The following is a 22,936-nucleotide window of genomic DNA, read 5'->3' on the forward strand; positions in this document are numbered from 1 at the left end:
GCTGTGTCAAGTGAGTGTGTTATATCCCTGCCTGCCAACTGTGGCGTCTGTTGTGGTCTGCTGTGTCAAGTGAGTGTGTTATATCCCTGCCTGCCAACTGTGGCGTCTGTTGTGGTCTGATGTGTCAAGTGAGTGTGTTATATCCCTGCCTGCCAACTGTGGCGTCTGTTGTGGTCTGCTGTGTCAAGTGAGTGTGTTATATCCCTGCCTGCCAACTGTGGCGTCTGTTGTGGTCTGCTGTGTCAAGTGAGTGTGTTATATCCCTGCCTGCCAACTGTGGCGTCTGTTGTGGTCTGCTGTGTCAAGTGAGTGTGTTATATCCCTGCCTGCCAACTGTGGCGTCTGTTGTGGTCTGCTGTGTCAAGTGAGTGTGTTATATCCCTGCCTGCCAACTGTGGGGTCTGTTGTGGTCTGATGTGTCAAGTGAGTGTGTTACATCCCTCCCTGCCAACTGTGGGGTCTGTTGTGGTCTGCTGTGTCAAGTGAGTGTGTTATATCCCTGCCTGCCAACTGTGGCGTGTTGTGGTCTGCTGTGTCAAGTGAGTGTGTTATATCCCTGCCTGCCAACTGTGGCGTCTGTTGTGGTCTGCTGTGTCAAGTGAGTGTGTTATATCCCTGCCTGCCAACTGTGGGGTCTGTTGTGGTCTGCTGTGTCAAGTGAGTGTGTTATATCCCTGCCTGCCAACTGTGGCGTCTGTTGTGGTCTGATGTGTCAAGTGAGTGTGAACACATCTCATGAAATACAATTTCAGGATAGTGGGGAAAAAAACAAGTTAAAAACATGAAGAGTGATTGTTTATATCCCGTTTGTTTAGGCAACAGTTGCAACATTTCAACAAGGTTTGACTGACATCAGTTCCACGACCTGGAGCTGGATCCTGGAGCTGGAGCCAAGGAATATTTGGTGGATCTAACACAGGACTGTGCACAACTGTGTGATGCACGGTTAAATAGTGTACATGCTATTATACAGATTTACCTGGAGTCCTGTATTTGAGGGTCCCTGGGACTCATATTCTTAATTTCCATGGGTCCTGGTATTATTATTAATACTATGTTGCAATATTGTAATACAGTTACTGTTATTGTATTGTGTAGCATGATCATCACATTGTTACAGTAATTACATTGCAAATGATACCATGGCCCGGCTAGTAGCAGACTCCGTGATAACTTAATTGTATACTTGATCGAATTTATAACAAAAAGTATTTGGACTTTTTCTGCGTCTCTGTGGATGCGCTAATCAATTTCTTTGCATCCGTTGTCAATGGAGGCAGAGTGTATTTACTCTCTAAACCCATGTCATGTAGAGTTAATGCATTACCATGGAGGCAAAGTGTATTTACTATCTAAACCCATGTCATGTAGAGTTAATGCATTACCATGGAGGCAAAGTGTATTTACTCTCTAAACCCATGTCATGTAGAGTTGATGCACTACCATGGAGGCAAAGCTTATTTACTATCTAAACCCATGTCATGTAGAGTTAATATGTTTCCATGAAGGCAAAATGTATTTACTCTCTAAACCCATGTCATGTAGAGTCATTGTGTTTCCATGAAGGCAAAATGTATTTACTCTCTAAACTGATGTCATGTAGAGTCATTGTGTTTCCATGGAGGCAAAGTGTATTTACTCTCTAAACCAAGTATATGTGACGTCTTTTGTTTGTTTCTTTTGAAAGAAAGTGTATGTACTCTCTAAGCTGATGCCTTCTTCTTTCCTTTCTTTGCAAACCATTCATCGCTCTTGTCCTTGGAAACAGCCTGCAAACAACAGGTTTCATAATCAACATCTAGCAGGCTGGAGGCAGCTTTGTGTGTTGTCTTTATCTTTGTTTAAGGCCACACACAACAATGTTCCAGCTATATGACAGCAGTCTGGACCAGACAATCCAGTGACTGACATCATGAGCATCGATCTACACCACTCGGACATGATTACATGATCCTGTTAGTCGCCTCTTACGACAAGGATAGGTTGCTGCAGGTCAGTTCTAACCCAGATCTTCACGGGAGACAAGCATGGGTTGCTGAAGATCAATTCTAACCCAGATCTTCACGGGAGACAAGCATGGGTTGCTGAAGATCAATTCTAACCCAGATCTTCATGGGAGACAAGCATTGGTTGCTGAAGATCAATTCTAACCCAGATCTTCACGGGAGACAAGCATGGGTTGCTGAAGATCAATTCTAACCCAAGTCTTCATGGGAGACAAGCATGGGTTGCTGAAGATCAATTCTAACCCAGATCTTCATGGGAGACAAGCATTGGTTGCTGAAGATCAATTCTAACCCAGATCTTCATGGGAGACAAGCATTGTTTGCTGAAGATCAATTCTAACCCAGATCTTCACGGGAGACAAGCATTGGTTGCTGAAGATCAATTCTAACCCAGATCTTCACGGGAGACAAGCATGGGTTGCTGAAGATCAATTCTAACCCAGATCTTCACGGGAGACAAGCATGGGTTGCTGAAGATCAATTCTAACCCAGATCTTCATGGGAGACAAGCATTGGTTGCTGAAGATCAATTCTAACCCAGATCTTCACGGGGAGACAAGCATGGGTTGCTGAAGATCAATTCTAACCCAAGTCTTCATGGGAGACAAGCATGGGTTGCTGAAGATCAATTCTAACCCAGATCTTCATGGGAGACAAGCATGGGTTGCTGAAGATCAATTCTAACCCAGATCTTCACGGGAGACAAGCATGGGTTGCTGAAGATCAATTCTAACCCAGATCTTCATGGGAGACAAGCATTGGTTGCTGAAGATCAATTCTAACCCAGATCTTCACGGGAGACAAGCATGGGTTGTGAAGATCAATTCTAACCCAGATCTTCATGGGAGACAAGCATGGGTTGCTGAAGATCAATTCTAACCCAAGTCTTCATGGGAGACAAGCATGGGTTGCTGAAGATCAATTCTAACCCAGATCTTCATGGGAGACAAGCATTGGTTGCTGAAGATCAATTCTAACCCAGATCTTCACGGGAGACAAGCATGGGTTGCTGAAGATCAATTCTAACCCAGATCTTCATGGGAGACAAGCATTGGTTGCTGAAGATCAATTCTAACCCAGATCTTCACGGGAGACAAGCATGGGTTGCTGAAGATCAATTCTAACCCAGATCTTCACGGGAGACAAGCATGGGTTGCTGAAGATCAATTCTAACCCAGATCTTCATGGGAGACAAGCATGGGTTGCTGCAGGTCAGTTCTAACCCGGATCTTCACGGGAGACAAGCATGGGTTGCTGAAGATCAATTCTAACCCAGATCTTCATGGGAGACAAGCATGGGTTGCTGCAGGTCAGTTCTAACCCGGATCTTCACGGGAGACGAGCATGGGTTGCTTGAAGGTCAATTCTAATCAAGATCTTCCTCTTGGAAGCATGTCTGGTGCTGATCTAATGTCCAGTCCAACAAAATCCTACACATCAGTCTCACGTGCAACACATAAGTAAAATTGTTACATTCAAACAGTGCTTCAGTTATGCTGCAATACTGCTACATAACAGATTTACCTCTTACCTCTGTCAGAAGATCATCAGCTTTGGGGTCAACCTGTGACAGTTCAGTAAAGGCCTCATCTCCCACAAAACAGATCTCATGGCCATCCTGGAACATCAGCAAATAGTTTGAACTGGAAGACAATTTTTTCCTGGATGTCAAACATTGGTTGATTTGGTCTGCTAAGATGACCAATGCTACATACATATTTTGTGAGCATCCACCTGGTCAGGGGCCAGGACAATGTGGACTGAGAGGACGTACTGGGTCAGCTATAATGACAACCTCGATAGACAGGACCTACTGGGTCAGCTGCCATGACAACCTGGACTGAGAGGACCCACTAGGTCAGCTATGATGAGAACCTAGACTGAGAGGACCTACTAGGTCATCTGTGATGACAACCTGGACTGAGAGCACCTACTGGGTCAGCTATGAGGCATGGCATGGGGTTATAAAACTGCACAATCTGGTGGGACTGTGAATGTTATTATTATGTCATATGAAACAAACTATACAATTGTATGAATTTATGTATACTGTGGACTGAGAGGACCCACAGGGTCAGCTGCCATTACAACCTGGACTGAGAGGACCTACTGGGTCAGCTGCCATGACAACCTGGACTGAGAGGACCTACTGGGTCAGCTGTGATGACAACCTGGACTGAGAGGACCCACTAGGTCATCTGCCATGACAACCTGGACTGAGAGGACCTACTGGGTCAGCTGCCATGACAACCTGGACTGAGAGGACCTACTGGGTCAGCTGCCATGACAACCTGGACTGAGAGGACCTACTGGGTCAGCTGTGATGACAACCTGGACTGAGAGGACCTACTGGGTCAGCTGCCATGACAACCTGGACTGAGAGGACCTACTGGGTCAGCTGCCATGACAACCTGGACTGAGAGGACCTACTGGGTCAGCTGTGATGACAACCTGGACTGAGAGGACCTACTGGGTCAGCTGCCATGACAACCTGGACTGAGAGGACCTACTGGGTCAGCTGCCATGACAACCTGGACTGAGAGGACCTACTGGGTCAGCTGCCATGACAACCTGGACTGAGAGGACCTACTGGGTCAGCTATAAAGACAACCTGGACTGGGAGAACTCACTGTGTCAGCTACGATGACCACCTCTACTGTTGCCTTCCCTGGCGTGTCCAGACTGATGAGTGGTGTCAAGATTGTCTGGTTATTGTCCTTCATCAGCTTCTCAATACCTGGTAGCTGAAACACATTTCATTCTGTGAACAATTTGTGGAATTGTGACATGTACTGCAGGTGACATTCCCCTACTTCCCCTGGTGCTCCATATGACTGCTCAGGGATGTGCACAGAAAGACAAGACAAAATTCTTGATGATAAAGACTTGTTGTTTTACATAGTCTGTCCGCCCAAGACGGGCTAGAATTTTTACGAGTGGCCTTAATTGACAGCTAGCCAGCCTGATGGTCTGGTAAAAATTTTAGATAACATGTTCCATACATCTGAGTAAATTCATCATATCTTAAAATCTATTTTTCAAATTTAGCATTACATTTATACTTGACAATTACTGTTTGAATATGCCTATCGATGCACAGAGTTTTGTAAACATGATGCACAGCGCTTACGATTCAATGTCACTGAAATGTGGCATCTATCGATGCATGGAGCTGTATCTTAACAATAATAATAATAATAATGCTAATTTTTGCACCTAGAATCCAACGCAATGCTGTTCTCCGGCGTTACATTATTACCCTGAGAGAATTGTCCTTTCAAAGCAGCTACTAAGCGCTTCATGCGACCGTGTAGGTCTGTACATCCGCTTCTCACTACCCATTTTAAACAGCTGGGTGGACTGAGTGCAATGTGGACAAAGTGCCTTGCCCAGGGACACAACACAGTATTGAGACCAAGGTCACAAATTTTGGTGTCTCCACCGGGATTCGAACCCGGGCCTTTGACGTGAGAGGCCAGCATGCTAACCACTACATCACTCAGGGGCTTAGGAACGGTTTTCAGAGCAGGGGGGCTAATTTATGAAAAGTATTGAAAATAAAAATTAAATTGTAGTTATGGTAAGGTAAATATGGTTTCGTCTTGCCTCCCTGCAACAGTGGTAACTGAACTCAGGTTAATTAAATTAATCATTTTAACTAAAAATGTTGTTATTCTCTTTGGATTGTCTGGTCTGGTTAAATCCATTTAAGGGTGATAACATTTTGAGACTACCAGCCCTGATGTCTGGCTGGGTTTGGGGCTTATTTCAATCTCATACACTGGTTTTAGTAGAGGAATTTTCAGCACGTAAGCACTTCAACTCTTCTCTGGCTGGGTTTGGGGCTTATTTCATACACTGGTTTTAATAGGGGGATTTTCAGCACATAAGCACCTCACCTCTTCTCTGGGACATGAGAAAGCCACCCTCCCGAAGGCTGAGGCATGATCCACAGTGCCTCCAATGTCCACCAGTTCCAGCTTACACTGAAACAGGATTAACAATACAACTCAGAATATTACACAGAAGGAATCAATACTCAAGCATACTTGCCAGTCCAAGCATACTTGCCAGTCCAACACATATTGTAGGCATGTAGTGCATGGGTGGTTAAAGGCACAGTGTCACACATTTTCGACAATATTTTGGCCTATATTTTATACATTGGGGGCATATGCACTCAATTTAGCTTCCTATCGCTGCAATAAATGACTGATTATCCTTTACGACTTGCCTGAAAGTGATAACTGATATTTTGAGTCGACAGCTTCCAAACAGAGGGCACTTGCCATATATGGAATGTAAACAATTGCTCCGTACATCAAACTCTGTTGCACGCAGTGCTGTCAGTGTTTGTCGAACTGGTCTCAATCACAAGTTACATTATAGATAGGATATTCGCTCCAAGGGACTAACTCTATGGCGTTCACTTGAAATAATGTTCGGCTGGTGGATGGAACAAAAGTCGATTTAATGCAACATTAATTCCAGTCTAAGTAAACTTAGTCTCAGTACTATTCGTTACACTCCTCTACTGAGTATAGTAGGGTAACGAATAATACTGAGGCTAAGTTTACTTAGACTGCATTAATTCATTCAAACTTTTTAAATAATTTAATAGCGTAGTCTAAATACGTAATGTTTATCGGAATAAATTATATGGTAGCTTCCCTGAGGGCTGATAGTTAGAATTATTGAGAGAAATGCATTATGTATTCTAAGAGAAATGTGGTGTGACATTGTGCCTTTAAACAAACACAGTTATTGTTACGAGCACAGGAACCCAGCATTTCAGTCTCACCTGGTTGTCACCAAAGCCAAGAACAGCTGTTGTTTCTGTCTGGGAATAAACCTTCATCCCAGCCAACTTTGACCAGAAATCTGTAAACAATGGTAAACAGGAATTGTAACATAATTTTACCCTTCTTCATGATTTACAGTAAAGATCACCATCTTTACTTCAGAATCAAAACATTTTACTCCACTTCACCCAGTCTACCCAAAATCTCTGACTACCATGGTTACATACCTACTGATTTCTGCAGGTCTGAAGATGCCAAGGTGACTTTTGATACAGGGTCTGCACACACAACAAAGTTCAGCATAAACATACAAGCATGTACTGGAATCACTGGCGAACCTTGAAAGTCTTGAACATTCTAACATGAATATTTGTCTTCAAAGTTTTTAATCAATATTCAAACCATGTCATGAGCATGCACATTGAAAGTATTTCCCATAAAGGAAGTTAATCGTCGAGATTGATGTACAAGAAAGCCACAGCATGAAAAACACAGCAATAGATACAGTCAGGGCAGTTTTCATTTTCTAAACTAAAGTACTGTCGGAAATAGAAAAAAACTGTATTTTCTCATTTATCTCTACTATTTATGTAGTTGATAAGTGAAAGTGTGAAATATCTGTGAAACTAAGTTCGGCCTAACTACAGTTTCAGTGGTAGAGAGATAGGAAACGGAGAAAAAGGACTTTACTGAGGGGAAATTAGTGCAGAAATGAGCAATGCGGTTTTTTTCTAAGTCCAAAAAGGCTTATTTGGAACAGACCATGGCTTTATGCAAATTAGTGTGCGACAATATTGTATTACAAAGGACACTTTTTAAATGCCCAATTTGAAATTAGACGTAGATTCATTATAAATGAGAGCTGACGTAAAAAATAATAACTTTTATGCTGAAACTATTAAGCATGTAGCTACCATGCAGTCTCACTGTCACTATAAAAAGAAACAGATAGGAGGGGTCGTCTCAAAATCAAAACCTGGGGTCGGGCTTGGGGATAGAAATATCAGCTAAGATAAGATAATCCTTTAGGGCAATTATACTGGGGAGGTACACGGCACGTCATAACAATTTACAAATAATATCCAGTCCTGTCGATCTTCAGGTGGTCATGCCACCTATATACTACGATGCGTTTCTATGGTTTTCGGGTATCATACTCTCTTACATATCTCAACATAAACTTTATAAAAGAAAGACACGTAAGATGTTAATCAATAGAGGAGACATAGTCAACACACATGAAAAAGCACAAAATATCTTTGAGATGACCCCTTGTGCTCCGTCGTCATACCTGGCTGAGAGACCTAATTGCCATCTAAGTTTTGTCCGATTTTACAAGTAAACATGCTTTTCTGGATATCGTATTACGCATCCCACTGAACGCCCAGTTAGGCCGAAGTGGGTTATTTCGACATATGCTATTTGCAATTGTGTAAATTTTAGGGATACAGAGTAACAGCCTAAAAACAGTTTTCTTCTATTTCCGACAGTACTATAATATCAATCTCCACCAATACAATCTGCTCAGTGAGCAATGACAGACTCACGGATCTGCAGCAATATTTTACAGCTCACCCCCCTGCACATCTTCACTGATGATGTTGAACTTGTAGCCATCTGGAGCCAGAAGGAATATCTGCCCATCTTCAGTAGAGATCGGATAGTTGTTCTTCCGAGCACGATCCAGTATGGCTGCTGATGACACAGTCAAACCCTACAGGAGGAGACGAGCTGCTTTACTGGTGTGTGTGAGTGTACATGAGTGTTTCAGTGAATTACACATTGTGTGAGTGTTTGTTGTTCCACAATACATTCAGTAAAAATTAGAACAAGCCGATGGTTTATGTACAGAGTCTATCTAAATCGGCTTGTCTATTCAGGGCATTATCTAGACTTTGGTCATGCTTCTTTCAGAGCTTGTTCAAACATCAGCAATTGGAGTATTAGTAAAATTCCACCAATAAAACAGATTTGTTCAGTGTTACAGTACTCACCTCGAGGACCTAAATGAAAATGGGGGCTCCTCAAAAGTAATTATTTAAAAAAATCAATGATTCTTCTGTGAACTCAAGAACTGATTACCCTTAGGATGCTTATACAGTTTCTCATCTTTCAAACTTTGAAGTTTCTCAAATTCTTAAAATACTTTTGATGAGTTAGTTACCCTGAAGTCGTTCCCCACTTTGTACGATCCGACGCCATAGTTATAGGTGAGCTCCACAACAAAGTGGTTGTCTTCTGGGCCATACCCAACCATGGACTTGCTCCACTTGCCGTCATACGGTCTGACAGATAAACACATTGGGTTGGCTTCCTTCAAAACTCTTTTCACAAACAAGAACTGACAACAGACATTTATCACATGCCCGGTGCACATGAATCAGCCCTGGCTATACTGTTTACACACAAGAAGTATATATCACAGAAACTGATGTACACCTGACATGTATTGCCAACATTGAATTAAATATGCAGTTGACAAAAAGACATTCTTTGGAAAGCAAGAGATTATCTAGGATGACACAGGTGACATAGGATACATGCAGGATGATGCAAACAAACACCTAGATGTTGACAGAACCTACTCTATGTCTTATATCCAAATATTGCTGTATTAATTTACTTCTCAATGAATTCTACATGATGGCCAGTGCTAAAGGCACATACTATGTCAATATCCTCGGACTTGAATGTTTACTCAGGTCGGTGTATAAGCGACTGACAAACAATGCACCTGCTTGCACAGTTGTCGAGTACCTCTGTGTTGTACACAAGGAGTGGAGTACCGGTCCACATTCATGTTATTACACTACGTTTCATTCATACTCCCCCATTACAGGAAGTACACAAGGAGTGGAGAACCAGTCCACATTCATGTTATTACACTACGTTTCATTCATACTCCCCCATTACAGGAAGTACACAAGGAGTGGAGAACCAGTCCACATTCATGTTATTACACTACGTTTCATTCATACTCACCCATTACAGGAAGTACACAAGGAGTGGAGAACCAGTCCACATTCATGTTATTACACACCGTTTCATTCATACTCACCCATTACAGGAAGCCTTGCATCCCTCCTCGAATTCTTCGTGCCGTAAAAACTGGTGAAAATAGAGTTCAATTTTTACATATTCCATGTATCAAGTCACCCAACAGTTCTGATGTGATTCCGTAGAGAATACCAATGGCCTTCCCAAAAACTCCTATCAGAGGCATATCCCAATATCGGAAGCAGAAGGGTTCACACCTACGATGCCCAAATTGAACAAAATCCCAGACCATATTTTGAGGGATTGACCATACCACCCACCACCCCCACACTGACAACTTCCAACCATGTACCCCTTGCAGATAATCCCAAATATAAATCTGTTAAAACAGATTTCAGAGAACGAATATTTCAAACTTTTAACAACTTATCGACTTTTCTGAAATAAATCTTAGGTGTATTTAACAATAAATGCATCAGACAGCTTGTTATTTTCAGGTTCTAAGTAGAGCTCTATCTCCCACCAAGCACTTAAAACCTGTTGTGAGAGCAAGCCCTACTGTTGGTCTTGTGAATAACAACTAGGTTAAAGAGATAATAAAGAGTCAACGTAGTGAGTTTGCAATACATGGGACGTGTCTAGCTGCCCAAACACTGAGGATAGCAATACCACTTTAATTAATTTCATGAAAGATTACATAATACATGATACATATCTCTAAATAAAACTTATATTAAGTAGTAAAAGCTAAAAGATCTATCTAAAAGCAACATGAGAATGAATTAGCTATGCATTATATCAGTGTAAGGAAACCTCATGCCTAAGCACAAACCTGTTTACCCGATCGGAATTCTTTCCAAAGAAATCAGAGAAAAAGTACTAGACACTCACTTTCATTCCCAGAACATCTTTGTAGAACTTGGCTGTTTCAGTTCTGTTGCCAACTTTGAAGACAAAATGCAAAGCACGTCTGGTCGACATTGTAGAAGTTTCTCGGGTGAACCTGCCTGATCCGTGTATCTCAGCTACTGATAACAACAATGTCGTGACTTGCAGTAATAACCGGGCTCTGTATCTCCTTAAGATATACCGGTCACTAGTGTTTACTTTCTTGATGCGTTACATATACAGTCACATGACACTCACGTGGACTCCTGTCTGTCTCGCTGCAATGTTGAACCAGTTTAAGAATGGGTTTCTCTGATTGGTTGGTAGTGTTTCCGGTTCAAGATGTCAGCCTCCATGGCATCACGTTTTTGCCAGAGGTCCCTTCGAATGGTTACAGGCATAAGAGGAATACCATCAGAATTTCATGTGAGAGGTTATGCACGTGGTACACGAAGAGGAGCACAAGGTGTTTTCAATGTTGATGAAGAGCGGAATAAATGGAAAAATGAAATGACATTTGACAATCCTCGCAGTAACCCCTATGTCCCATTTGAAAGTCGGGACCCAGTTCAGAGAAGCTTTGTTGACAGACACTCCGATAAATCGAGACCAAAAGTAATTCGAAAACCAAGAACAGGAATATCACCAGCTAGCATTAAGGATAGTAATGAAATCCAAGAAACATCAACAAAAGGAAAACTGCCCAAATACGAAAAACTTAGTGAAGGAGACAGACGTTTTGGGTAAGACTGTGGAAATAGCCTAATAGGTTGGGTCTAATAACTGTAACATGGTTAAATAACCAACTACAGTGTTAATCCACATTCATATCCAAACTCATCATAATTTCTAATCAGCAACAAATAGGAGTCGTGTAAACACAGTACTGGCTAGTGAACAATTATCACGATATTTTAATGGTATTTACAAAATTACTCCGCCGTTCGTTAAATTAATGAAAAAGAATTAATTATGATACTTAATTAGCTATTCACCGATGTGTCCAGCCCGTTCACTGCCGCCGATCATGTTTCTATATAACTTTTATAAGTGAATCATGGAAGTATAAATAGATGTTTTCTCACAGTCACAACTAACTGTAACAGTTAGAGCCATTCAGAATTTCTCATGCCATTCGTGAAATAATATGTATTTATATCATACAGTAACTTCGAATAATTGATTGTGTGACTATTTGAGTGTTTCTTTTACAGTAGATTGATAGGGAATGAAACAATTAATGACTTGTGAACCTGAACTTGCTATATAGGTTGTGGGACATCCCCCCCAACTGAGTTAAAAACTTGGCCTACCTTTAGAATACTGCGCCACAAACTTTAAAAATACGTCATAATACCCTTTTACATAATGTAATGTGATTTTGTTCGAAAGCATGTTCTCAAAACAATGCCCTATGACGCCTGCATGGCAACACGGTTGTCTGGCTCAGCGAGTGCGTATAAGCTCCGCTCACTGGTGTTTCATCTCTACGAGCTATGTCATTGCATAAGCCCAACGATGTTGAGAGTTTTCAGTAGTTGTATACCGGCGGATGATCAATATTTTGCAAGCACCAGTCTGAAATATTTTTCTTTTTTCACTAATACGCTCATATTTATTTGTATTACGGGCTGCTGAGGTGTTATGTTTTGTGTATTTTGTATTTTGTAATTTTTCTAAATTTACATATATATTTTTGTCATTCAGTAATTTGCACCATTACATAGAAAAGTGTTTTATTAGTATTTTATTTTTCGAAGCGGTAATAATGCATTACACTAGACACGTCAGTCGTGTTTGTGCCGGTTCAGTCAATGCATTCTATTTATCAGGATTAATTCAAGGGATTAGGGCTAGGGCTAGGGTTTAGGGTTAGGGTTGGGGACCTAATGCAATATAGTAGGTACATGTCCGGTGGTTCGGTCAATGCATTCTATTTATTAGGATTATTTCAAGGGGTTAGGGTTTAGGGTTAGGGTTAGGGCCCTAATCCAATATAGTAGGTACATGTCCGGTGTAATACGTGAGTACCATTTGTTGCTTTCCCTTTTTGCATTTTAATACTTTTTTTTCACACAAAAACGGGAAACCAAAAACGTCGAAAGTACATTATGAAATGGGTTAATGTAGAAATTTTGGGCTAATGGAAATTGGCCTGGAAATTGCACTCAAGCCTCTTTCACACGCAACATAAATTTTGTAAAGTAATGATTCGAAGGCTAACTCACCCTCGTGCCGTCACTACACATGCTCATGTCTCCCTCGTTCCTTAGTGCGATCCACATTATCCTTACAGTGTTCCCTACATCACTTTTCTGTCACAAAATCACCAATTTATATAAAAGCGTCATTCATGCATGCACCGTGAAATCTACGTCTGGCGCCTGGCGTCAACAACCCTTTTCAGTTTGAGGCATATCGGCTCATTCCACGCCACATGTTAATTTGTAGATTACGGAATGGGACGAGTGTGCCAAATGGCATCGGATCCATTCGCCAGTTGTCCGTAGAATAAAATCACGAGACACCAAGTCTACTCGTAGCATTCGTAATTGTCCGTGACCTATTTGACTCTTTCCGTTCATTTCCGTGACGTCACAGGAATGACTCGATAAATTTGCACATTGTGCAACAGTGTGGACGTAGCTCAGTCGGTTAGCTGTTGTGCTAACAATCCGAAGGTCGCGGGTTCGCGTCCGACGGGTTCTCACAAACTGGTTGCTTGTCTTAATGACACGTGACTTACGGCAGAGATCGTCCTCACGAGAAGTTGTGGTGCTGTATTCTAAAGGTGCTCCAAAAACTTTTATAATAAGGTTTATAACTTTATCTGTAATTTTACTCTTATGTTACTTGCTGTGAAGAATTTTCTTTTGCTGTCCTGTATTGTTGTCAAATACCGTAGGAAAAAATACCGGAATTGTAAGTGACCGGAACTGAGCACGTGTGATACTGATGTATTGGCGATAACTGTTACGTGGCAATAACTGTTCGCTAGCAATTACAGAATAAAAATACAGACTGTGTTGTAGCACGGCATGTTCCTAGAAGGTAGGTTGGTGATTGAGAAGACCACCAGTCTTATACCTAGACAACCAGTACTAGCTAAACATCCGTAGTACGGCCAACAGTAGTTGAAAGTAACACTAACAGCTTCACTTATGTTCTGATTCTAAGTGTTGTCAATTTCAGCCAGGTAATCCTTGCTGCTAAATCAGGAAAAGAAAGGAGAAAAGAAGAAAGTAATACTCCTGGAGGGTTTCCGCCTCATAAGAGATGCCATCGATTCTGGGGCCAGTGCTAAGTGCATCTACTTCAGTCATACAGACTTCCTGGCCAGACTCGGCCCCCTCAGACTCGGCACTGTGCCCCTGTACAAGGTCCAGTATAAAGACATAAAGTCATGGTCTGATACACACACACCAGCAGGAATTATGGGTAGGATATTCTTTCAATGTTAATAAACAAAAATGAAATGAAAAGTCTTTCTTCATATTAGAAATGTGATCAAATCACATCTTAACATTTTTTTAAATCTACATCATCCATCACATGAAGCTACAAGCACTGTCACGGTGTTTCAAGAACGTAAGAGAAGTGGAAATAAGTCATGTTTCTGTTTCCATCGTCCTTATTATCCCTGCTGGACAAGCCACATTTTCCAGATTTGTAATCATGGAAGAGAACTCAAAACACATTGTAAAACAAAATGTGTCTTTATGAAACATGAAACCAACCTTGCATATTCTCTACCAGCTAAAACTATTTAAGGAATATGATAATCCAATTTAATTACTTGTTTGATAGATTTCTTGGCAAATAGAACTTGAAAATAGGTTGAAAACAACTGTTATTAAAATTCATTCCGTAAAACATTTTGCTTATCATAATTTCATCTGTATGAACCTGAGATTACTCACATTTTTTGTTCATTTGTTTGAGAAAGATGCAATCATATTCATGTGGAATAGTGTACCAGATTACTGAGATAATTAAACTCTGTCTTTCAGCGATATTTGAGAAGCCTAAGCAAGGTGAGTGTCCCCATCCACAGGGGAGACAACTCCCACTGACTCTGATCTGTGACAACATCCGAGACCCTGGCAACATGGGCACACTGATCCGTACAGCATCAGCTGTAGGTTGCCGTCGGATACTAACAACTAAAGGTGATTGTGTTAAAGATTAGATCTATCAAGCAGTGATCACTTCATTTCCAACTCAACATTTTTGTTACTATTCTGATCTGAAAGCACATACGGTTTGGCAACATGATTCAACCTATATTGCCTAGTGCTGGTTTTGTCATACAACTGGTGTATGAGGTATGATGTTTTGTCATACATCATGATACTAAAATTTTAGTCACGATGATATATTGCCGAAGTATTGTGCACTTTAGCTGCGATACGATACGAATCCCGATACAAGGGTGGCGATACGATATGTATCACGATACTAAAATCTTTAATTTTAACACCAACTATAAAACACCTTAAGATAAAAACAAAACTATTTTAAAGTGTTTTGTCAAATTCCGCCAGCGTTTTCAATGTTCATTCGGAAATCAGATAATTAAGTTTATAAGTTTATAAGGACTTTGTGAATATTATTAAAATGCGAGCGCTATGTTTGACACAGTTCCTGGCGCAAGAATTTCCACGAAATTTTTGAAGGGAAAATAAGTATGCATAAATTTTAATCATGAAACAATAATAAGTCTTTCTTGTCAGATATCGGCAAGTGATTCGGCAATATTCAAAGAAAAACATCGATGTATCCTGGCCCATTTGAAGTATCGTATCTGGATACAAGACAGTGTAAAACTTTGTATCGATTCACTGTATCGGCGACCCATGGATCGATGCATTGATGTGTATCGGTGAATCGTCACATCACTAATATAGCCATGAAAAATATGCAGAGTAAAACACCTATTCTACTGCATGTGTAAACCACGCGGTGAAGTAATTAGGTTGGATCTCTAAAATTATCTGCCCTGGTTTAAATTACAAGAGTGCGTTACTTCTCTTGACTTACAAAGAGTCAGTTACCTCCCTTGATGGAGTACATAGTCATGACAGAAGACCATTGAAGGTGATGACAGTAAGGGTTGTGTTTGGCGTCAGGGCCCTGTTCCACAAAACGACCGTAGCGCTAAGGTGATCGTAACTCCCATACTTTAACATAGACTTACGACTGTCGTAGCGCTACGATTGCTTTGAGGAAAAGGGCCCAGGTCAAGTTTTATTACGTGTGGTAGTCACGGTCCGTGTTTAATCTGCATGTTCAATCATACTTTGTTGTTATGTAAGGCATATATTACATGGCTGTCTGTACACAGGTTGTGTGGACGTCTGGGAACCCAAGGTGTTGCGAGCAGGGATGGGCAGCCACTTTCACATCCCCATCCTGGCCAGCGTCCCATGGGAGCTACTCGTCAACTACATGTGCGATGATGACAACGTTTTCATCGCTGAGACAGGAAAACAGGAGAAACTTGAGGCTAAACGGAGAGCTTTCACTCCGGATGATTTTGAGAAACTCTCGCACGAGGAGGAAGGTCATCACAACATCTCTGAATCCAAGATGGCTGATTACAGACAGAAGTATGGATCATTGATGGAGGATGGTGTGTTGGATATCCATGAAGAATATTTAGACAGAGACCATGTCCAGTACTTTGATCATGCTCCTATGAGTTTTGTGGATTATGACAAACTGACCTGCCCCAAAGATGGCGCCACTGTGATCATCGGAGGAGAAACCACAGGGGTCAGTGCTGCAGCAAAGAAATTTGCATATGACAGGTTTGGTCAGTGCGTGACGATTCCAATGTCGCCTGCTGTGGACAGTCTCAACTCAGCTATTGCTGGAAGTATTATTTTGTATAAAATTCAAAATCTTTTAGATTCTAGGTGAAAATAAACAATAGAAATTTCTGTTTGTCTTTTGTTTTCATTTATAAAATAACAAATATATGAAGTGTTTGTTCCTGTTAATGACAGAAAGATTGAGAATGATTTTGCACTTTTTCTAACACTTCTCAAGTGGCATCACACACAGCATGGAGGTGATGGTGAAGGGAGCAAGTTAGCAGCAGTCTGAGCAGACAACCATCTCACGGACACTGGGGCTGTGAACATCTGATGCCTACACTGGGTTTTATTGTTGAAAGCTAAACTTCTGACTTCTTCCAAAAATATTTTGATGGGAATTCTGTGATGGAGTATCTCTCTAATACTCAGGTGAAGACAACAGTGATGATGTGGTGGTCACACCTTGGATCCCAGCTGTTTGTTTGTCAAGAGACACGAGCATGTCCCATGCCACCTGGTTGTCTCTCCCAATTAATTGCTGTTGGTTCTGTGGTATGATTGGCAAGAAATTGTTTATAACCTTATTCCTCCATAAACCTTGGAAAGAAATTTTGATCCTTTTCTACATTTCAGTGTTAAGGACTGAAAAAAAAAGGTTTGGGAAGTTCATATTCTCAACTGTTTTTCTAGAATTGAGGACTTTTAAATCCTTTGAAAATGTATTTCAAATTTCTACAGTACAACCAGAAATTATTGAGAATTTAAGATTGTACTCTTTCTTTTTTCACTCATTAACTCACGTATTAAATGTGAATATGAGCAGAACATAACTCCAGATTCAAAGACAGGTGAACAGTTAGTATTTAGTCCTAGGCCAAATGTTAGAAAAGTCCCTATCTTTTAGGATCTCTCAGCAGCAGTAAAAGCGTTATCCAGTAATTGGTATGACAACTCCCACCCTCCAGAGATTCTTGTCAATGTGGAACTAGACACAGAATGTATCAGGTTGCTGAAAACAAACAAGGTTTACCCCGCTGTTGAAACAGTGTCCACATGTTCATAGACCAACTGCATGAGTATTAACCACATGGTTTAATGGACGGTGACAAGCACTGATGTTCAACATGATCAGGATATGCAGTATGGGTGATAAGGCCTGGTGTATCATATTACCTGATAATGATGTTATCTCTACATTTGGCCTAGGAGTATATTTTGTCAAGTCACCATGGGCAGCAATGCAGGCTTCAATGCGGCGGGGCATACTACTGACCAAAGAAGTTAGAAAGTCGTGGTCCATGCTGTCCCAATATCGGACCACCTCTTCTTTCATTTCAGCAATATTTGTCAGATTTTTCTTATTGACACTTTCGTTCATAAGTCCCCAAACATTTTCTATTGGATTTAGGTCAGGGCTATAGCTTGGCCAATCTAATAATGTCATATTTTGGGTCCGAAACCAGGCCTGTGAATGCTTTGAACAATGTTTTGGGTCGTTGTCCTGCTGGAAAATCCACAAACTTCCATAGAACACGTGAGCAGATGGAAGTAAATGTCCCTCGAGAATATCTGTGTACCGCTCACTGTTCATATTCCCTTCAAATACACAGAGGGGCGTTGCCCCTAACACAGATATGCCACCCCACACGTTAAATTTCGGACTGTGCTTTGGGCGCTGATACAAAGGTTTTTCAGTTTGTTTTGTCCAGAATTTCAGTGTATTAGGAAACAGCCACACAGAACTTTCATCTGAGAAAATCACATTGTCCCAGTTAAAATTTCTATGCTGTAAGCACCAGTTCAACCTTCGCTCCTTTTGTTCAGGTTTCATGATCGGTGATGGAATTCCTCGACTTCCTCGGTATTCCTGCCAACCCATTGCATGCAGCTCAGTTCTAATTGTCTCCTTACAGACAGCCACAGTTCCTCTATCAATCATATCCAGCCTTAAGTTTTCTAAACTCCTTCGTTTGTTTTCAGAAACAAGAATACCAAGCCGCCTCCTGTCACCGACAGTCAATTTTCTGGGCCTACCTGCGCCTCCCTGGTGCTCAATGCCATATCCATTGGCAATATTTTTCAAAACACGATAAACAGTGGACAAAGGGATGCCTGTTCTACTTGAAATCACTTTAGCTGATCTGATGTCCTTGTTATAATACTCTAAAATCAACTTCCTCTTCTCTAAATCATCCATACTGAGGATCACTGAAAATGTCGTCTGCTAGCAAGTAAACAAAGGGGGATAACTCTTCACAAACTAATGAAAAAGGATTAACGGAGTTGTCTCTCTTGAATGAAACCAAGCACTTGATAGCTGGTCAAGGTTGTTTATACTAGAAATCCAATTTAACATATTCCTAAAATACTCAATTTCTGGTCATACTATATGTATTCTTGTGCTACAGAATCATGGCAAGTTTTTTTCATGTTGCATTGTCTTCCTATTCGCCATTAACAATTATAAATATTGCTCATACAATTCCAATAAATGTGGCCACCATTATTTAGGTGAACCACAAAGCCTTGTTGCTCTGTTCTTGTGTAGGGTTATAAGCTATGGGTGGTCTTGTTTAATGTCTTTGTTCTCTACAATATTCCAGCTGTGTAACTGTGGTCTGTTCATGATTGGGTCTGTTCATGATTGAGTCTGGACTCAATGACTGACGTCATGAGCTCAACTGGGGCATGATAACATGCATCAACAAGTCGGTGAGTCTGACCACCCAATCCCGAGAGTCGTCTCTTACAACAAGCATGGCTTGCTCAAGACCAATTCTAATCCAGATGTTTGAAACACAAAGCAACACGCTATGAGCTATGTACAGATTTATTTACATCAACTTCCCCAATTCGTGGCTATACAACTCCCCAGACTTCCTCGAACCCCGAACAGACTTTGGCACAGGTGAGTGCAGCAGACAGGGGGTAGTTGCTGATGGAGTAGGTGTCCTCCACATAGTCCACGTCAACCTGAAACAGGGGATACACATCATGACAGCCTTCTAGGAAATGTCATCATCAGATTTGTATGTCCAAGTGTGATAATGAGGAATTTGTATTTGAGAAGAGTGAGTGATTTTAGTTTTATGTCCCTTTTAGCAATATTCCAGCAACATCAGGGCAGGGACATCAGCAGTGGGCTTCACACATTGTACCCATGTGGGGAATCAAACCTGGACTGACCACTAGGCTACCCCACCGCCCCACCCTGGTATTACTGACTGACTGACCACTAGGCTACCCCACCCTGATATTACTGACTGACTGACCACTAGGCTACCCCACCGCCCCACCCTGATATTACTGACTGACCACTAGGCTACCCCACCGCCCCACCCTGATATTACTGACTGACTGACCACTAGGCTACCCCACCGCCCCACCCTGATATTACTGACTGACTGACCACTAGGCTACCCCACCGCCCCACCCTGGTATTAATGTAGAAATACAGGAAAATGTAATGCAATACGTAGTGTTCTGTGTTGTTGTTGGGATGTTGTTTAACTCAGCAATATTCCAGCTGTATGACGCTGGTCTGTAAATAATCGAGTCTGGACCAGATAATCCTGTGATCAACAGCATGAGCATCTACCTAATGGGGATACGATGACATTTCTATGTTGTCATATGTAATGCAATGTGCAGTGTGTTAGGTTGTGATATGTTGATCAATATGCAGTGTTTATATTGATATATGTGATATGTTATACAACACTGTCTATTGCTGTGATATGTTATACAACACTGTGCTGTGCTGTATTGCTTACTTTGCCATGAGCCATTGCACCGATGACAAAGACGACGGGTTCATCTGACGGCACAAGGTCACGAACGTTGACGCAATCATCGGCACTGAAGGACATGATGATCTTCTTAGCGCCGACAGGAAGATGGTCGGTGATGGGGTTTCTGATGACCTACATCCCAGAAACATTCAACAATTACTAAGTATTGAAAGAAGATTGATGCAATGTATGGGAATGTCCACAGAAACTAGAGACATCAGCAGGTTTTCATTGGTTTCTCACAGCAGTCATGAGATATCACAACAGGGAGTGTTTCAAGTTATGTCTGCACTGACCCACCTTTAGGAGTTTCTGGGGGCCGTCGGAAGCGTGGATGCTAAGCTTGTGCAGGAGCTGGACTGAAACAGTAACCATGGTTTCTATTTCCACAATCAAAGAATACATAATGTACTGCAGTAAACAAGGCGAGGTGAAATGGGGTTAATGTCGCACTTAAGAATATTTCACTCATATATACATGCGGGTGTATGTGTATGTGTGGCTGCTTGTAATAGGTCAGACTTAAGATAGTTTTATAGTGCTGGCTCACTGAGATACCATGCCGCAATTATGCATGAATACCCCACTCAGACACATACTGACTCCGAACCGACCAGTGCTTGTTACACCCATTAATGCCGAGCGCCAGGCAGGGACCAACAAGTACGATATTTTAAAGTCTTTTGGTATGACACGGCTGGGGATCGAACCTGTGACCTTATGCTCTCCAGGTGGACGCTCTAACCACCATGGAGGCGGTCCTACAGTAAACAAAGGGCGATGTACAGCAAATACCAGCTGGTACATTACTTACCACTGTTGGCAAAAAAAATACATGCCACCAATGACAGACATACTTGTCAATAACGTTCATGAATAAACCAAGATATGTATTTGTTTTCACAATCTCCCTCAGTGTGTACAACCATTTCATTAGCAAGATTACACGGCAACACTAAGTACCTGGGAAACATGTCCAGGAAACATGAGCTGCTTACCCATGAGACCACAGAATCGTTCAAATGTTCGGGGGATTCGAGTCTGTGGGTTGATCTCGATGAGAACGTTTCGTTCTGTATGGACGTAGACCTGCAGCATCCCTGCTCGGTTCAGTGGGCTATCCATCAGCATCAGCAGGCACTAGCAATAACACAAAACATGTCTTACAGCAATCTGTCACAGAGGAGAATATCACTTGGATGACATTTACAACAGGCACTAGCATGATCAACAGAAGCTCCACCTTGTGTCCATTATTATCAAGTAACAAATACACTGGTTTAAAGGTTCTATCAATGTGTTGATATTTAATATTAAAATGTGAGATCTTAAACATGTTACTCTTTTCACATGCCTTAAAATCAACATTATGAAGGCGTTATCATATCAATTATTGATAACTTGAATCATGTCACCGTTCAGCTACCACGGTTACCTACCTGATGTGTGATGTCCGGCCTGTACTGACTGATGTCCTTCTTGAACTTCTTGCTGAGGTTTCTGTGCTTGTCACAGTTGAGGAGCTCAAACTGTTTCCCAACCTGCAACATTGAGTCAGGACTAACATACATATCATGTATTTTATCATCAGTTGTAGAGAGTGAGTACATATGTTGCTTTTAGCAATAATCCAGTGATTATCACTGGTGGGTACAGCAGAAATGGGAATTGAACTTTGGCATGATGAGTGATTGCTCTGACTACCGGGCCCCCCAATCACGCCATTCCAAATCAGAGTATATTTGTGATGCATCAGTGAATAATTACAGCCCAGCCAATCAATGGGTGCTCAATACAGGACATTTGGGCTGCAATGAATCCACTATGGGGCGTATATGATAACATTGGTAACGAATAAAATAACATGTTAGCAATTGTTGTATCATTTAATATATTCAGTCAAAACATAACAAAATATTTATTTGACATGTTTTGACCATATGACAGTGCTATTCATCACGACAATACCCAGTGACCACAATAATACAGTCAAATTAATTACAAATGTATAGAGAAGTGCTGGCTATTATCCTGCCTAGATTTTTCCATTTTGCATTTATCGTTTTGACAAATAACACACAATTTCAAGTAAGACCACCCCTTTTTAAAAATAATCATGAGTATTCAATTCTAGTGAAAGTGAAACATCCATTTTTACAGACAGTGGTTGTACGGGTTAAAAACAAATTTAGAACTGATATAGAGAAAATAGATTTTCTTGTGATGGCTTGTAACCGATAGTGGTTATATTTCGACTGACGTGTTACTCTCTGATCCCGAGAAAACAGCTACAAGTGCGCGCGAAAACAGAAGGTCTGTGTTAAAGAGGCGAAACGTCTGTGTGCCCATGTTCGTTTGTAAATTTATAAACCGTATTAAAGATTACCTTCACTGTTTCAAGAGATGCACTTTCTAGAATTACAATTAAACGCTTCTCCGTAGTAGACTTTGAAATATGTTTGATAATGTGTGGCTTTTCCACAGTTGCACGTTTTACTTTGGGGGCTGCCATCTTTGTTCTATAAAAAGAAAATGAAATAAAAACGAAACTAGAATGTCTTGGTAAACATGGTACGTGTGCAAATCAGTTCATATTTTGTAATCGCTAAAATAAAAACATATACAAGGGCTTT

At 41.2% G+C, this 22,936-nt stretch overlaps 3 protein-coding genes across 3 annotated transcripts; 1 reads left to right on the top strand and 2 right to left on the bottom strand.

Moving 5' to 3' along the window:
- Positions 1-782: 782 nt before the first annotated feature.
- On the bottom strand, positions 783-10,955 carry LOC124259252 (glyoxalase domain-containing protein 4-like). The gene is made up of 10 exons (XM_046693360.1): positions 10,697-10,955; positions 9,867-9,916; positions 8,973-9,093; positions 8,384-8,522; positions 7,036-7,086; positions 6,808-6,887; positions 5,906-5,992; positions 4,637-4,750; positions 3,538-3,624; positions 783-1,769 (listed from the first exon to the last, which is right to left on the bottom strand). The coding sequence occupies exons 1-10, from the start codon at positions 10,784-10,786 to the stop codon at positions 1,704-1,706; spliced, it is 885 nt and encodes a 294-aa protein (XP_046549316.1). The 5' UTR covers positions 10,787-10,955; the 3' UTR covers positions 783-1,703.
- Positions 10,956-10,994: 39 nt separating this feature from the next.
- LOC124259253 (rRNA methyltransferase 3, mitochondrial-like) lies at positions 10,995-16,635 on the top strand. The gene is made up of 4 exons (XM_046693361.1): positions 10,995-11,436; positions 13,886-14,131; positions 14,704-14,862; positions 16,038-16,635. Exons 2-4 carry the CDS (start codon positions 14,128-14,130, stop codon positions 16,613-16,615), a joined length of 741 nt encoding a protein of 246 aa, XP_046549317.1. The 5' UTR covers positions 10,995-11,436; positions 13,886-14,127; the 3' UTR covers positions 16,616-16,635.
- A 2,691-nt stretch (positions 16,636-19,326) lies between these two features.
- On the bottom strand, positions 19,327-22,830 carry LOC124259247 (ribosomal RNA small subunit methyltransferase NEP1-like). The gene is made up of 6 exons (XM_046693357.1): positions 22,690-22,830; positions 21,743-21,844; positions 21,302-21,443; positions 20,604-20,662; positions 20,286-20,435; positions 19,327-19,485 (listed from the first exon to the last, which is right to left on the bottom strand). The coding sequence occupies exons 1-6, from the start codon at positions 22,813-22,815 to the stop codon at positions 19,372-19,374; spliced, it is 693 nt and encodes a 230-aa protein (XP_046549313.1). The 5' UTR covers positions 22,816-22,830; the 3' UTR covers positions 19,327-19,371.
- Between the last annotated feature and the right edge of the window lie 106 nt (positions 22,831-22,936).

Source organism: Haliotis rubra, unplaced genomic scaffold (assembly GCF_003918875.1).
Source record: "Haliotis rubra isolate DU_JTF1 unplaced genomic scaffold, ASM391887v1 Scf715, whole genome shotgun sequence".
NCBI classification, from domain to species: Eukaryota; Metazoa; Mollusca; class Gastropoda; order Lepetellida; family Haliotidae; genus Haliotis; species Haliotis rubra.